The sequence below is a fragment of the Platichthys flesus genome, chromosome 10 (assembly GCF_949316205.1).
Source record: "Platichthys flesus chromosome 10, fPlaFle2.1, whole genome shotgun sequence".
NCBI classification, from domain to species: Eukaryota; Metazoa; Chordata; class Actinopteri; order Pleuronectiformes; family Pleuronectidae; genus Platichthys; species Platichthys flesus.
Genome location: NC_084954.1, coordinates 13147445 through 13161198, shown reverse-complemented (window position 1 = coordinate 13161198; position 13754 = coordinate 13147445). Strand labels below are relative to the sequence as shown.

Here is a 13754-nt window from a genome sequence, read left to right as displayed (position 1 = left end):
ACTTTCTAAATGGCATCAGTTACACCATGTAACTGCAGGTACAAAGTTCTCCCCATTTACTTCAAATGTATAGGATTTGGCTGCATCATGGTGAGTAGATAATGAGTGAATTTTCAGTTTTGGGTGAACTATCCCTTTATTTCCAGAGAAAGTACCAAGGTCATGACCTAAGTTTCATCAAAGGTTTTGACCAACTCTGTGGTTTGGAAAATTAAACCAACAGTCAAAGCATTGCTGGAATGATATTGAGGAGTTGAACTGAATCTTTCCTGGGACCTATTTACTCATCAAAAGATTAATCCTGATTAATTGCGATGTATCCATGTGGTTTTAATGTGGCAGTCCTGGTATTAACAATGAACAGTCATCAGTGTTGTCAGGTGGCAGGATCAGCCTTGGATGACTGAAGCTAAGCCTCAATCACAGGAAACAGAAACTGAAGGTACTGTGTGTGTGTGTGTGACTGAGGAACTGAATTAAGAATCATCTGCTCATTGAAGGATTGGTGATACAAGTTAGACAGTGAGAAAATTAATGAAAATACGATGAGCTGGAGATTTGCATGTTTACATGAGGCAGCAAATGAATATAACCTTTTACTGTGAAACCTGCTTTTACATTCAATTGATTTAAAAATGGATCACGTTTCCACTACAATCACACAACCTTTTGCTCTGGGATTTTACTGTTATTTTGTGCAAACCCTCCACTGTTAGGCTAAGAGAGGGAGGCTTATTCAAACATATTTACTTTACCTTTGTTTCAGTTTTAATTTAAGTATTGTGGATTCTTTTCAAGTTGATTATTCAAATTATTTTTTGGGACGCCTGAAATTGAGAGGTGCCAAACAAATCTCTTCTGAAGACAAGCACAGCAAGTGATGGCTCAACAAAGAAGTCCTTTTTACAGTCTGGGATCGACGGCTTGACAAGCTGTGAAAATATCAACCTGCTCGATTTGAATCCAGCAGCAGCGCCTGTTGAAATATCATTAGACATATATATATATGGTGTGAAAATATCTCCTGGCCAAGTGAAGCTCCCTGCAGAGTTTGACTTTTACACATTTCAGTTGAATCCTGTACTTTATTTCTCAACAGTAAAAGTCTAAGAATCCATCAGCAGTGTTGAAGTTTGTAATGTGTGTTGGCCGTAGGCACAGGAACACATGTAACGTGTCAGAAGGACACTTATATTTGACCTGGAGTTCAGCAGAAATATAGCTGTGTTTATTTAAATTTCTGTCATATATTCGCGCAAATAAGGGAAATAACTTGTCCCGGGTTGGGCAGCACAGCAGGAAGGTTGTGGGTTCAATCCTCTTGGCTGAAAAGGGTCTTTCTGTGTAAACTTTGCATTAACTCCGGATTCCTCCCACGGTCTAAACACTGCAGTTCAGGTTAATTGTCGACTTAAAATTGGCAGTAGGTGTGACTGCATGTTTTTTTGTCTCTATATTTCAGCCCTGTGATACGCTGGCAACCTATCTAGGGTGTTTTCTGCCTCTCACGCAATTGGCTAAAGCCCCACCATGAATCTCAAAGGATAAGCTGTACAGGTAATGGGTGTATGAAGTTTCCCAGGTTCCACAAGGTTGAATGAATCTGGAATCTATTTCAAAGAACAAAAAGTAACAAGTTGATTAAAAATGAGTACAAATAAATGCCAGTACATCATTTTAATAATCCACAAGAACTAATCGGTTGGATGCAATTTTTTTTCAATTAGTTACATTTACACGTAAAAGAGTAATATAAGGTCCTCGGGTGAAACGTGCTACTGGACCCTCCCCCTAATTTTGGAAGTGATACAAGGCTGAGAGTGTAAAGGGATCAATCGACTTTCTTGGAACTCCTCAATGCCAGCGTCTGACAATCAGCGGCTTTGGTGTAATTTGGGTGTTAGGCCTATTCTCCAGCCAACAGCCAACTTTCTTAGCATCGGTTGGAAAAAAGAAAACCCCCGCAGCAATTACCCTTTAAGGTGTGCTTGATTTATTCTACAAGAACAGTACAGTACCGAGCAACACTCCCAGGATGAGATTAATGGAGTGGTCTGCTTTTTTTCTCCCTTCAAATATCTGAAAGGTTCTCGAGTTCACCTTTGCACCTGTCTGAGAAAATTGGACAGTCAGCAGAGAAGGGACTAGGCGTGAGAATGTATAGATTTATGTGTGGGAAAGAGAAGAAAAATTGAGTGAGTGTATAGGAAAGGAAATGAAGAGGAGACAGAGAAGGACTTTTAAAGTCTCAAATTCAGAAGCTAACTTTGACCTTCTGCTTTGATAAAATACTATAAATGGCCCGGAGGTGATGATGTGAGCTGCCACAGACTCCAATCTCTCTGTTCTGCGACCTTTAGACTATGACTTGAGATCAACAACACTGGAGACTCATATAATATCAAAGAATAAGTAAGACAAACCCAGGGTAAGATCACGGAGAGTGGGAGGTGGAGAGAGACCCGAAGAAGCGAGGGAGGAAGAAGAGAGAAGGAGAGAGAGGGAGCGGGAATGAGACTGGATAGGAGGAGAGACAGGTGAGGTGAGTGGAGGAGAAGTGAATGAACCATGGTGTGAACTATCATTCACTACAACCTGCTCTGTCACGAGTGTAATCTTAAATGATGGACTGCAGTGATATGAGTCATTCCCGCTATTTTTAGCGGCTGAAACGAGAGCACAGTCTCTGAGCTGAATGTATGTGTGTGTGTAAGCATCACATCATTACATAACCACACGCAGGTTTGTGTTTACTGCTCCTCTAGTCTCATGATGGCTCATACACAAGCATCAACTCTGCTACAAATACGCCTGCAGAGTTTTAGAGCCACTGAAACGCTGACGTTTGAAAATTCGGAGGCTGCATTTTAGTCTTGACGGGTCGAAACAGGAAAAAGTTGGAGAGTATGACTTAGGTACTCACAACCGCTTGCTGATTGGGTCTTTTTGTCACTTTCGCAGATTTGTCAGGCTTCTATCACATCAACCCCTTCCAGCTGAAAACCACCTGCATCAGCCACAGCTACCAGTTTATAAAGCAACATGGATAATCAATTACAAGCGTCGCTGACCCTGTTGTCTTTGCTAACTGTTGTACATTTGGATTTTACAATGTTCAACAACTCACATAAGTAGGAGACAAAATATCTGCGTCTCGCTTGACACGCATTCCTTCTCGTTTACACTGGCATCCACATGAACGTGTGTGTGCCCAGTGTACATGAGTGGTCACGTATTATGCGTTTTCAGGTGTGTTAATATGGTGTTAATAGTAAAACTCATACAGAGCCAAAACGCTCACGTGGACAGAGATCTTTTTCCAACGTAAACGTAGTAGTGAGGATGTAGCCTCAGTGCCGAGACTGACCTGTATCCCTATAGACGATCGAGGTGTCTTCAGGTACTCCTCGGCCTTGGACACCAGGATGGCCTTGTCGCAGGTGAGCACCGAGCTGTGGCTGTCTGTGGACGGGTGTCTCTTTCCCGCCATGACCCCGGCTGCCTCCATGGCTATGGTCACGGCTTTAGCGCTGTCCAGGCTGTCGGTGGAGTTGTAGAGTCCCCGACCTGGACCAAGCCCCAGGCTGAGACCGTCGGGGGCCCACATCCCACCGTGAGGGTGCCTCCCATCGTGATACGCGTCCTGGGTGGACTCGGTGCTGCTCTGGGCTGTGATGGAGATGAGGGGTTTGGAGGTGGTGCGCGGGGGGACCGGAGGGGGTGTCTTCTTGTAGTTGGGTGTGTAGGTGATGGCTGGAAAAAGTGAAAAGACACTCTGAGTGATGACAACATATTTTTAACATTAAAGACAGTCAAACTCGTGTGTTTTCAAAAGCAAAACAAAACACAAACTTTTTTCATTTGTTAAATTTCTCTTTCCACCACCTGATAGCTGTTATTAAACCAGTGATTCTCAAACTGTGTGGTGCTCCCCATCCATGGGGCGTGGAGGCATAACATGTGGGGCGCGTGACCAGGGGGGGAAATGTGAGGCGGAACCAATATTATAGCCGAACCAATGTTTTAACTTTCTTATCTCTTTAACGGCGGAGCAGTAAACAAATCGCTATTTCGCCGTAGACAGGGGTCGGCAACCCGTGGGCGGCTCTTCAGCCCCTCTGCAGTAGCTCCCTGTACAGCGCACACTCTCAGGCCCCGCTCACTCATTCAGAGACACACATAGTGAGATCAGAGCTCGTTCACATGAAGCAGCCGGTCAGGGACAAACAAGGACGGTGTTCAAAAACCAAGTTGAAAAGAAAGTACAATGAAGCCTGTCTTGCTCTTGGGTTCAAAGCCAATGTGGTAGGACTTGAGGAGAGACCAGTGTGGATTTTATGTCTGAAAACTCTATGAGACCCAATAAATTAAGAAGACACATAGAAAAACATCACACCTCAGGCACATGCATGTGTTCTTTGGTTGAGCTTTATCATCTTTGTAACAAAGTGATTATTATTGAATAAATGTTTTCTCTATTATTGAAAAAGTACAGACTGATGGAGGAATGTAGTGATAATGTCCCCAAAAGTACTTCAATTAAGTTGAATTTAAGCAAAGTTATAGCACTATTCTTTAAAAAAGGTCACAAAAAGTTGTATGAAAAATAATTTTTTATTTTCACATCAGAAATTCCTGAAAGCAATGTGGATTTAATGTTCATGTGTATGTAATGCAATGAAAATAAGCACATTTGGTTGGGGCTGGGGAGAGGGTGGGGCATGAAAAATATTCTAGACCCAAAGTGGGGCATGACAGAAAAAGTTTGAGAACCACTGCATTAAAAAAAGATGACTGGGATAAACATATTCCTATCACTCCATATTACTGCTTAATGAATGCACCATCATTACTTTATCACCTCATTAGCATGTGGTGAGCTGGTATAAGTGAATATGATGATAGGATATGAAGCTTAAAAACCATTTGTTTCTGTGTATTAGTATTAACTTATGGCACATTATACAAGGTGAGTTCAACATTTAAAATTCTCTTTAGTTCCCGAACCTGCTGTTGATCTGCGCTCGGGGGCTCAGTGTTTAAGAGGTGTGTTTTGAATCTTCACCAGTCCGCTGCGGAAACCCCTTTCCTCCTCTCTTGTTCTCTGTCAGTGCTCGGATAAGGGCAAGGACGGTTAAATAATGGAAATAAAGTCTATGAAAAGAGGGACCATCATTTGTGACACAAGACTCTCATCAGATGTGGACGATAGCGGAAAAAACCCTGAGAAGTAATCAACAGTGCTCGTGCCGCCCAAGCACGGCTGACAACTCCCATCTTCTTATTCTGCCCATTTAGTTGCAGAAAGAGAGGAGATTACTCCCTTTCAAGTGCAAATGCGAATATGGAGATATTCCACACAGAGAGGTGGATTGAGGAACGGGTCACGAACGCCTTATAGGCTTTGACACGTCTTTATTTTCAGAGCAAGCCTTTGAGAGGAAAGCTCGCTCGGCCTGGTTACGGGCCAAAACATCTGAGGCGCAAGCTGTGTTTCACATGTTGCGATCAAAGCTGTGAGAGTGCCAGGTTCCTTTGAGCCAAAAGGGGAGGGGGGGGGGGGGGGGAAATAACAGTGAGTCACACTGCAGGTTAAGTTATGGGTTATCCTCTTCCCTGACAGAGAGGTGAATGCTGTTGAACTCTGCTTCCGTTCCTGTCTTACAAAAGCTTACATCACACAAGGCAATTAAGGAAGTCCTTATGAGACTGAAAACGGTTATATTTTGAGTTCTAAGGAGCTGCGTCTCTCATGGAACAACTCCCCCCCCCCCTTTAAAAAGTTAGGGCATTGAGTTAATAGCATTTCACCCTAACTTCACCCTTTTCTGCATCCCTTTTTTGAAAGAGGATCCGTTATGATCAAAACAAAACCCTGAGCGTCTCGGTCTGTTCATTTCCCGTATTGTGGTTTACTTTATATATAGTCATGGTCTATGAAAAGCATTCTGCTGCTCCGGGTGCTTAATGACGCACACTGCCATCCATTCAGAAAATTTGATTCCTCATAGAGGAGGTGATGCATAAGTGAGGAAGATGAGGTAAGAGAGCGCAGAGATGCAGAGGTGAGAGAGAGAGAGAGAGAGAGAGAGAGAGAGAGAGAGGATCTGTGCAGAAAAGAAGAGTGAGATGGAGAGGGGTTTTGTGCTTGTGTGTGGAGGAAAGTGAGGAGAGCGAGAAGAGATCAGGAGGAGAGAGAGATGACCCATTCAGGGGGCATGATTCAGCAGAATGACCAAAATAGAGCTATTATTAGCCCCAGCCAGTCAGGCATGGGGGAGTCATTATTCCTGTGCCCTTCTCAGCATCTATTCAACTCGCTCACTCACTCACTGAACAATGTTCTGGGATAAATGCACCACTGTGACATGGACAAAATATAAAAATGTGCGGCATTAGTGTATGAAAGAGTCACCTTGGCCTGACAGATTTGAAGCAAAACAAGTTTTAACAACTAATGTCAGGGACAGGGTAAAACCTTAACCGCATCTGGTTGCAGGGCAGGTTCAGACACAAACCAGAATGCCTGTCTGGTCAGGCTCGGATCCCTTTCCTCAAACTGTCCATTGCTGCAGCTCCTCTATTCAGCCTCTGTCTGTTGTGAATTGGTCATCTATTTCCAGCATGAGAAGAAATGTTGGCATCCTCTCTCGCTGTACTTGGCTTTGTTAGGGACTGTGCCAGACCTGCTGCTTGGCCTGTATAATGCAAAGATGATATAATGTGACATCATGTGACATCACAATGATACAGAAGTACTGTTGAGGTGTTTCAGGAGCAGTGTTATCGGGAGAAAAGCTGTAATACACTGGAGGAAAGAGAAGATTTAAAAAAGAATCATATGTCTCATTTAAGCTCATCCACTGGAGGAAACTGTGACACTGTTAAAGTACCTTAACTAAACATTATCATTGTTCTATGTTCAACGCCCCAGAGTCTGGAACACCTCCAGACTACCAGACACCAGATCTTAGAGGTCCAAGGAATTGTGAATTTAGTCTGGTGGTGGGCTATCTCTTAGGAAGACTTAGAGACAGGAGCCCTCTATTTCCAATTCCCTTCTAATCGCCAACCTTAGTTTAGTTGAACATTGGCTCCTGACCTTGGTTATGGTCGGATCAGAAGATGGTTTCACATTTGCAGTGGTGATTTGTGATTTGTGGAAATTGTGACAGTGAACAAAGGATCAGATGTTTATTTATCATTTAAATAAGACAAATTTAAAAACCATGTTGTTTTTAGTTGTTATCTTGTCCTGTTTTTACTTCCATTAAATGGAAGCCTGGACATGTCACATGGTGAGAAGGTTATAGAAAAGGTCTGAGTCTTATCGAACCTAGCCTCAAAGGACATTTGGTCTGAGGGTTTGAAGAAGAAAATAACTGGTTCTTTTTCCAGCAGATAGGATTTTAGCCAATCACTGTACATCTAATTTCTCCAAGAATCAGAGTACTACTCTGTATGACTTGGGTTAATTGATTCTCACCAACTTGCTGAGCTGTATCCCCCATTGATCAATATCATTTGGTTAATCTTCGAGCAAAGCAGAGTGTTCTTCTCATTCTTTGTATTTGTGCACACTAATTCAGCACGAAATCCACAGCAAACAGGCAAATGACTTTGTCCTGTTGGTCCTAGAGCTTAGAATCAGAAAATGCTTTGTGTGTTGTTCTGGAGGACAAAACGACGCAAGTTGTCTTTTAATTTGAAGAACTCAGTGGATCCTTTGCAAATATAGACAGTTGTTCCTCATGTGTCACTTTATTGGTGCAGGGCCCTTTGTCAAAATGTAAACCTTTATTTTATGAACTTTGCCTTACTGTGTGGCAATAGACGTTGCCACCGGGGTCTCCCCACAGCAGCCATTCATTTTTTTACTTTGTTAATTTTTTCTCTTCACCAAACATAAATTCAAACTCAACTCAACTTAAAGGGTCCAGCTAATTCTGCTGGCCTGGCAGCTCAACTCAGTCTTTTCCATGCATCTCTCGTGCTTCCCTCCTTTGCATGCGTGTTTCTGTGTCTCCCTATGGCAGCTCTGCTGTTACCTGTTAAATATGAGGATCAACAGCCAACAGCCCTCACCTACACTGATTGATCCGCTGGTACAGGTGGAGGTGCTCTCCCAGCTCTCCCAGCTCTCCCAGCTCTCCCAGCTCTCTCAGCCACCTCCATGCCCACAAACTGGTTGTCAATCTGGTCGGTGTAATACAGCCAGACATACTCGTCAGTTCAGCCAACACTTGACTCGGGGGAGGGTGAAACATGTCACACATCTAAGGTTGAATGAATCAGATTCACGAAGGATTGATTGGCATGTTTTGAATGTAGCAAAGCAAACAGTATTCTGATGAATTCCCTTAGAAAACTGACAGGTGAAGTAAAAGATTGTCAGAAAGAAAAACAAATAACCCTCTTCAAACTAATTTGTCTGTCAAATCTGAAATATGTCAAAGATGATCTTGCTCTCTTGCAAACATGTCACAAGAAATGAAAAGAAAAATAAGGTTCTTTTCTTTATGTCACATCAAAAATATTAAATTACAACCATCATGTCAGAACCAAAGACTATATAAAGACTGTGAAGGCAGTGCAAAGGTGCCAGAAACATGTATTCTCTAAAATGAATGCAACTCGTTACAATTTGTTGCATATATAGAAACCTATGAGAGATTGACCATACTTTTAACTTAATTTACAACATCAGAAAACTTTTTCAAAGGGACTTTATGGTGTTTATCTCTAGTTTCAAGCCGTCTTCAATACAGCATGTCGTTCATTATAAAAAATATGGTCCCATTAACAGTAAAATAGAAGATAAAGCACGGTATGTATTGGGGCATAAATACCATGTGATTGAGAGCTAGTATCGTCAAATGGGTGCAGTCGCAGGTGTCCACTGGCAAATATGGATACTTGTGGTTTCTAAAAACCAAGATGGCACTGGCAAAAATGCCAAACTCAAGGTTTCAAAGCAGAAGTTCACAAAGCAGTGAGTGACGTCACCATGGGATAACATGGCTTCCCCAGAGCATGTTCAGTGGCCAAACTCACCCAGTAAATTGTGTGTCTATCAGGGGATGCTCGACGTAGAAATGTTTGTGAACCACGGTTTCATATGCTCACATTGTGCATATTCCTCAACAAAATGTACCTGTAATTAATACACACATGATGTCATGGCCAAGTCGAACAAGGAGTAAAGGGACTATAACTGGTGTGTGCAGTGGAAGAAAACTCACAAATAGGATATTCTGTAGCATGCGAGAAAACAACACTTACAACAGTCGATGTGCCAAACGTCTCCCTGACAGCAAGAGGAAAAAAATGTTTCCTGGTGTGCAGGTGAAGTTTCAACACACAGTATGTGCAGCAGGAACAGTTTGAATGATAGAGGTTGCTCAGAGTCAAATGCTAAATGTATTTGGTGCGAATGCTCAACTTAATCTTTCCCTCACACACACACACAAACACACACGCAGCGCCAGTGAGGCTGATTAACGCGAGACCCAAAGGTAGTGATTCAACCACTCCATCTCTGTTAGGACCTCTCTATCTATCAGGAACTGGCTTCTATGCTAACATGAGGTTGGGGCTGGCGACAGGGGGGGTGGCGGAGTGCAGTTGAGTGACGCGTCATTAAGAGACTTTCTCCCCGATTGGATTTATCACTTTAAAGGTAATGCGGCAGAGTTTGTTTTGCAGCAGGCTTTTAAGGATATGCAAATGATGAGAGCGAGGGAGGGAGGGAGGGAGGGAGGGAGGGGAGCAACGGAAGATGGATGGTGAGATCCATTATTGGCACCGTCACCGTGTTGCAGACAGAAACAATAAAGAAATGAATATAAAAATAGCAACACTAGATAGTAAAAACAAGACTACGTGGGTGCAAGCGAGTTTGTGGAAGTTTAAAAGTTCCCTGAGAAAAACCAGCCTGGCTGATGCAAATGTAGTCTCCTCATAGCTAGTTTTGCTTTTCTTTTCGCTCGCCTCGGTTGCTCTGATGTCGTCCTGCTGTTCATGAAAGTCACACTGTCGACTCTGTCTTTCACGTAATGTCTGCTGCCGTCTGTTCGGGAGCAAATCTCTGCTTTAGCTCCTGGTGGCACGCTGAGCAGCATCTGCACGTCACCACGGAGATGCATGTCCCTGTGGTCCTAACCCTAACCCTTTTAAGAAAAACAAACTGGCTTCTTGTCGACGAGATGGATCACTGAAACACCAGATGGAAGCTAATAATAGAAGCATCCAGAGGGTGATGTGAACATGCGGGTCTGTGCTCATGTTCTGCTGCGGGATGTTGGAGAAAGGGCAGGTTTGAGAATGTGATGCAATCGTAAATATGTCAGGCAACAGCAGAGGAAGCACTCTCAACAATTGAGAGTCTGTCAAGACTGTGGTCTCTCCCTCAATCAAAAGAGCTGGATGATTCATGTGTAGTGGAGCAACTGGGTTTTCCAGTCAATCTATCTACTGTAGGGTCGAGCGTTTCATGAATCAACAAAGAACTCGAGGGAAGATAATGACAACTGGTCAAGTCGCACAGATATTGAGAGACTGTTGTGTAAAGAGATTGTTATAGTTATGAACACAATTCAGGGGCCAAATCCCGAGACTGCATTTGAACACCAAGTTGTTCCATTTTAACGAATCATCCAAATATGGCGTACTGTCACACCTGCTCAATGATGGCTGTGGGTGGAGCCTTCAGAGGCCAACCTGTCCCATGATTCATTGTGCATCGGTGACCGCTCATAAAACATTCACTTCCTGTGGCAAAGCAAAACTGCAGTGTGGCTTAGCATGGACTTAAACTTCATCAAACTTTAAACCTCAACATTCCCCTAGATGTGCAATCATGACCTTGCCCTTATTCAAAGAGATATGGCAGCAGAAAGAGATGAGATATCTGATGCTTACACTTTTACACTTCATCGGTACTGGGCTTCAATTCAACCAAACAGCTAATGGTAAACATGTTAAAGTAACAAGGGGCATTAAAACTTCCTTGAGATGTCCAACTGAACACAGTTCAACTTTGGTAAGGGTAGAACAAGCTGGTCAATTCAATTGTGGAAATCCTTCTAAGACCCGATCATCTAGTCTCGGTTTGGCCTTCATGGGCTGTGTGGACAAAATCATCCAAAAGAAGGGGCTCTGAACTGTGACACGGCTTTTGTGTTGGTAACTTGTAGTCCATTAATCATATGGCCTTTTTTACATCAGCTTGCTACAGGAAAACTCACCTCCCATTAGGCAAATATGTAGTGCACTAATAAGGAGCAGTAGAGGACGGCCCAGGTAGCAGGTTTACCTGGGGTTTGTTGGGGAGTCCGATCAATGCTGCAGGTGGAGGGGAGGCAGAACTGGATCCCTGAAAACAAGGGAGCGGGTTGGATGTTCAGAAGAATGGGCGTATCTGCCCAAACATACAGTACAGTACAATCTATTAACTTTACACAAGGAAGAGTGGATCCAGGAAGAGACGGCAGGCAGGGGGGATCATCCTGCACAGTGGATTGTAGAAAATACAAAGAAAATTCTATTCTAAAACATTGCAGCACTAGGGAAGAATGATTCCTTCAGAAAGCTACTATTTCAGTCAGGGTTTACAATCAGTAATCAACATTCATAAAAACATTTATTATTTTCCTGTACAGTTTTTTTTTGTAACGTCTTTGAATGATTCATTTGTCTCATACTTATGTTCCTTATTGTTCAACATGTTTGAGAAAACAGGTTGTGAAGAGATCAACACACATCATCTAACCTGATTCAAAATGAGTTTTAACAACTGATTTAATAAAGTGAAGGTCTCCATAATTCTGTGGATTAGCAGTGAGGTTTGTGACGTCACAGTTACCGGTGACCTGCACCTGCAACTGTGTGCACTGTGATAACCAGGCATCAATGCTATTAGCATAGTGGTGTATAACTTGGGATTCATACTTCATACGTATATTTATTAGGATATGTTTTCACTGTTGTGTGCCTGTCCTTTAGCAGGATTACTCATGAACTACTGAACAGATGTTTTGAAAGAGTAGCATATGGCCCGAGGCAGAACCCATTAACTATGGAGTGGATTCAATTAATGAGCTAATCCAGGATTTTTAACATTGCAAGATTTGTGAATCTCTAAAGAAATAATGCAGAGAGCTTTATTGAAGAAATCAGGTGTATTTAGGAGACCGAAATCAATAATCAATGCATTCTAATGATCTAGTATAATGAGTATTTTCCAAAATGCTTCTTGGGCAGTACTCAGTAATTTTGCCTCAGATTTAGACAGTATGACCTAATTTAGACCTACATCAAGAAATTGTGCTCTAAATGGGTTCTACCAATGGCAACAACCGAGGGGTATCACCATTCGATATGTGAGAAGGGCTGGGCAAAGGGAAATTATCATGATATCAGGTATTGTTCAACCTTGTAAATGTTACCACCCAACTTGCTGCTCCTACAAATGTGATCACAAAGAATGAAAATGGATATACACAGAGAGCAAATCAAGAAATTATGCAAACCGACGAAGGGCAGTTCATTAGTTTACCATGTCATTGAAGTCATTGGCTTATTTGTCTTTTAATAATTTTACAGTAAATCATGTGTTATTACAAACACACCTTGCATGTCAGGTTTTCTCGGCAAACCTTGAATTAAGCAGAAATTTCACATCCACCTAGCAGCACCTTTCCCATTGTTCCACAGTTCACAGCAGAAAAACGGACCGGTTATCATACACCAGTATCTCTCATGGCATGATCGAATCCTGACGCCATTTATTCTCAGACTACCACTTATGAATAAACATTACTTCTCTGCAGTACAGGTTAAATGTGCTGCTTTTATATGAACATTTTGCTAACACAAAGTTGGATGTGGAATGTGGAAGCGGCCCATGGAAGAAAGGGAATAGAGTGTAAAGAATAAAACAATACAACCTAATTAACTTCCCTCCCCTTTGAGAACACTTTCAGATTCAGTCAATTTAGCAAACTTTCATAAAGTGCTCTGCGCAGATTTAATTTAAAACCACACACAGGAAGAAGGTCTTCTCTGGTAGCTCACTGATGTTCAGCTGAAAGATTATTTTTGTTCCTCTGCATTTTATTAGAGCCCAGACTCCAGTGGCAGATCCTATACAGAGCCCGTTTAATTGGACAGATAGCACAGATATGCGTCTTGTGATTTGCCTGACTTGAGCGGTTCAATGCTGGTAACAGATGTCCACGTCTTCGGTGGTATGCAGAATGCGTTCATTGCACTGATTATCAAAATGAAACCATTAATAGAACCAAACACGTACAGTGAGGCACCGCGTATGAAATGCACAAAATATTGAGGCCATCTGTCATGCACCAATATACAGTACCATAGTTTTTGTCACGTTTTCAAAAATAGCCACACAAAGATGTACACCTCTTTTCAGGAAGGAACACGATTCAATTAATCACATTACAGTTATGGCCCCATTGTATTACATTCTCAATCTTTGATTCCTGAGCAATAAGATGATATCTCATGATAGAAAATACAATATCACCTCTCAACAAGGCCTTTTATTACTGTTGTCAGATTATCAGACACATGTAATCAATTTTTTTTGTATATTTCTTAAATAGATGTATTTATACATATCGTCCAGCAATGATGTGTGTTTACAGTGTAGGTGCATGAAGGTTATATGAGGTTATGAGGCTACATACCATAACTCTTATAGTTCATAATTATATTTGAGTTATTCTCTC

At 42.2% G+C, this 13754-nt stretch overlaps 1 protein-coding gene across 1 annotated transcript in view; it reads right to left on the bottom strand.

Annotated features, from left to right (window-relative positions):
- The window catches only part of dlgap2a (discs, large (Drosophila) homolog-associated protein 2a), a 55619-nt gene that overhangs the window by 11659 nt on the left and 30206 nt on the right, over positions 1 to 13754 (bottom strand). The window contains exons 6-7 of the mRNA XM_062397879.1: positions 11315 to 11374; positions 3368 to 3753 (exon numbers count right to left, since the gene is read on the bottom strand). Of these exons, the coding sequence (XP_062253863.1) occupies positions 3368 to 3753; positions 11315 to 11374 (446 nt within the window). The remainder of the gene's footprint in view (positions 1 to 3367; positions 3754 to 11314; positions 11375 to 13754) is intronic.